General features: G+C 36.5%; 1 protein-coding gene across 2 annotated transcripts in view; it reads right to left on the bottom strand.

Annotated features, from left to right (window-relative positions):
- Window positions 1-2,135, bottom strand: part of LOC105126146 (putative E3 ubiquitin-protein ligase LIN-1) — a 5,717-nt gene extending 3,582 nt beyond the window's left edge. The window contains exons 1-2 of one of the 2 annotated variants that reach the window (XM_011026917.1): window positions 1,785-2,135; window positions 25-1,695 (exon numbers count right to left, since the gene is read on the bottom strand). In XM_011026917.1, coding sequence (XP_011025219.1) covers window positions 25-1,661 — 1,637 coding nt within the window. In that variant the 5' untranslated portion in view covers window positions 1,662-1,695; window positions 1,785-2,135. The remainder of the gene's footprint in view (window positions 1-24; window positions 1,696-1,784) is intronic. The other variant, XM_011026918.1, reaches the window with a different exon arrangement.
- Window positions 2,136-3,813: the final 1,678 nt, after the last annotated feature.

Raw genomic sequence — 3,813 nt, 5'->3', positions numbered from 1 at the left:
GGATATTTGACCATTGCGGAAGAGCTTGTCAGTGTCTGTTTGACTTGAATAGGAGATGAAACAGAGCTGTTTGCACCATTATTGAAGTTATCTGCCTTCCAATTTTCTTCAGCATCATAAACTCCAGGTTTACTTGAATGGCCAAATACAGCGTCGTATAATTTCTTACTCACCATTGGCTGGGGTGAGAAAGGAGCAGCCGGACTAGCTGGTCCTGAAGAATGATCTTGCGAAACTCCCTGCTGTGAAATGAAAGGGATGTTGACTGAGGGAATAGAAGGAGCTTCCGCCCCCTCTGTGAGCCAATCCTTGTAGTAAAATGCAAATTGGTAAGTAGAAGAATCCAGGACTTCATTATAAACTTTGTCAAGAAACTTAAGTTTCGTAATCTTGCTTGCCGTGTTTAATAAAGGATCTGCCTCTTGTTTGTACCAAGTCTTCAAATGTGAAAGATGAGGGAAGAATAGATAGTCCCACAGTTCTGACAACAGAAGTGTTCTTGCCAGAAGAGGAGAATCACAAAACACTTGCAAAAGATGCTTAGCTGAAACCTTATCCTTCTTCCGTAGCTTGTATATCACACTGAGGTAGATGTGAGCACAAGCTGACAACCTAGAATTTGGAGTTCCTGATGTGTAGTCATCTTTCAGATCATTTGAGTTCAAACTCGTGATCACACTAAGTAGCAAAGCAGTTGTTTTCAAATCCTTTGTCCCTGCAGCTGCCTCAACAGCCTTTTCCACTGTTTCAATAGCACGTTCAAGATTGGCCTTGGCCTTGATCTCAATGCTGTTGCCTTCTTCTATTTCGATAGAAGCAAGTGAAGAGAAACAATTATGGCGAAGCGTGGTTCGGAATTCTGCATCTTTGAAAAAACGCTTGATATAGCCATTTAAGATGGAGATTACAGCTTTAACAGCAACTTCATCAAGAGCAATTTCAGGAACTGCTGGTGCCCTTTTCTGATTCTTTGGTCTCTGGTGATCTTCAAAGCCATTGCCGATCTTTGAGCCTCTAACCGAACTTTCATAAACCGCCTCAGACTGGTCCACACTTCTCTTGTTGTCATTGCTAAATTCTGAGTGTTTTTCTAAATTTTCATTAGAAATGCTGTGATGCCTCTCAGGAACTTTCTTATCCTTTCCTTTCCCCTCTCTCTGCCTCTCCTTGCTCCCATTACCTTTCGATGATCGTTCAGTTCTCTCTGAATAATATGCTATATCAGAGTGTATATCCTTAAACGTCTCATTTTCTTCTACACCAACCTCAACAATCTCACTACCCTTGACATCTTCCAATGTTTCAACTTTCAGGGTCTTGTCTTCCTTCACATCTTTCGAACCTCTGCCGCGATGTTCTGCCTTCAATCTTGAATCTAATTTTTCTCTATTAATCAGATCATCCCTAGGTCTCCTACTCAAACTACTATTACCTCCTGGTGATTCACCTCTCAAGGTATACCGAGTGACATCAGACCTTGTCCTTTCTGTCTTGATTCTCCGCACAGATGGACCAGATGGAGAGTCTCTTTTGCCTTGGTCACCAAAAGGGTGACGAGGCATACTTGCAGCTTCTGCTTTGAATGAAGGTCTTGCCCTTGTCCCTGATCTCCCTCCTCTAAACCCTTCCTTTGCAAGAAGCTCCTCCAAAGATGTTGCCATTTTCTTGATAATATGATCCCCTCCCTGCACAGAACTTCTTAGAAAAAAATAAATAAGGATAGAAAACAAAGTAGAGTCCATCACAGATATCAAGAGAAAAGAAAAAATCAGTGTTTATCTTACCTCCAAAATCCAACTTGCTCGAAATCTAGAAGCACAACATTTCTATCAAGAATTAAAGTCCAGGCTCAATTACTTTACGATGATAACTGAGAAATAAGTGGAATATTGCAGGAATCTTGGGGAATCTTGGGGGGAGAAAAAAAGGGGAGATAAAGAAGATGCTTGACAAGCAAAAGCCACGAAGAGTTTCTGGATTGTCTAATATAAAGGACAGCAATAGCAAGTAAAAAACAAGGAAAAGAATAAACATGGAGCTTGGAGGGGTCATTGCAATAGGCAACAAGGGAAAGAAGCAAGGCTGAAGAATGACAAATGCAAGATGACAAATGTGAAAGTTGTTGTTCCTTGTGAAATGGAGGTTTGTGATTCAATCCCATGAACATATACATGTGATTAATGTAATGTGAGTTCTAGATGCTATAAGACTGATTCAAGATGGTTTCGTCTATTATGAATTAACTAATATATAAAAAGACTAAAATCATAAGTGGTCACTTTACTATGCACATCTATTTAAATCAGACCTTCTACTTTAAATTTAGACAATTTCATATTATTTTGCAAATCTTGTCATTCTTTCGAAGTGAACTTCGCAATGATGTTGATAAATGCATAATTATCAAATCTAATTTCTATTTTGACTCGGTGAAGACAGGTCATTGGATCAACGCTTAAACATCAATTCAATTTATTTTTTAATTAATTTTTAAATAAAAACTTTAAGCAATATCGTTTTATTTATTCTTTTAGATCTGACTAATTGAGTTTAATTGGATATACTCTTTGTTTGGTTTAACTTTTAAATTAGTGTTGGATTCTAGTTTAACCTATCGAGTCAAACTTTGTCTTGACAAATATGGACAAAAGAGCTCTAGCAACAATTTAATGGGATGGAAGAGGGACTGATTTGAACAAATTTAAAGTATAAATCTGGTTTGATGAGACTTGAAAACTATAGGGACAACATAAATAAGGTAAACTATGTTGTGGCTGTACTTGCAGGCGCGAGGTTGACAGGCTTTTCATTATCTCAACTGTTTCAACGGCCGCCCTCTCGCTCTCTTCTTCTCCGGTTGGCTATTGGCCGCTTGGTTTCCATTTGTTTTTTTTTTAAAAAAAAAGAAAGGGAACGCTTTTTTATTTAGGAGTACAATTGTATTCATAGTAAAGAGACCTTGTAACTCACAAAAGGTCATAATTATTTATTTAATAGATTAAACTTTTAAGTTAAATTTTTTTTAATATGGTATTAGATTTTGAATAAGAGACACAGTTTATACTAATCTTGAATTATAAATCTAATTTCAATATAATAAAATTATTAAAATATATAATTTAATGGTAATTTTTCTTAATATAGTTGGAATAATTAGATTACTTGAAAATTTCTTCTTATGAATTGATGATCATTCATCAAGTTCTATAATAAGTGTCTTTAGTATTATAGTAGTTTTTGTGATTATAATTTTAAAAAATTATAAACTATAGTTTTTTCTTAATCAATATTTTAAGAGAGGATTTTCAACAAGATTCATGCAAAACTATGATATATATATATATATATTAACCGAATACTTTTAATTCTAGAATTTGAATAAAACCACGTTTCACCGTATAAAGGAACCTATACACCATGCAAGAAGTAGAAAAGGTGAGGCCACTGCATGAACATTTAACTTTCAAGTGTAGGTGAGGTGTTTCTTGCCACTGATCATGAACTTGGCAATTTAATTTCCTTTTCCTTTTTTTTTTTCAGAAACTCAAAAGTTCACCGTGTCTGCAACTACTATGTTATGTTACTGCTAGGGATGTTCTTGGTCAAATTCCTAATAATCTCTGCATTTTCAAAAAGACAAAGGCTTGATGGGAAATGCCAATTTCTTTGGTTTTAGTGGCACTTTCCTTGTGAAGAGAGAGTCTTTGAGGCCTATAAGGACAAGAAAAGGGGGAAGTGGACTCAAGCCTGGATCAGCGTGGAGGGAAGAGGGGATGAAATTGCCGCACAACCAGATCCAGCTGCAATCCTTGG

Source organism: Populus euphratica, unplaced genomic scaffold, assembly GCF_000495115.2.
Source record: "Populus euphratica unplaced genomic scaffold, PopEup_1.0 scaffold75.1, whole genome shotgun sequence".
Classification (NCBI taxonomy): Eukaryota; Viridiplantae; Streptophyta; class Magnoliopsida; order Malpighiales; family Salicaceae; genus Populus; species Populus euphratica.
Note: the sequence above shows the minus strand (reverse complement) of the source record. Positions and strands in the feature narration are given on the sequence as shown.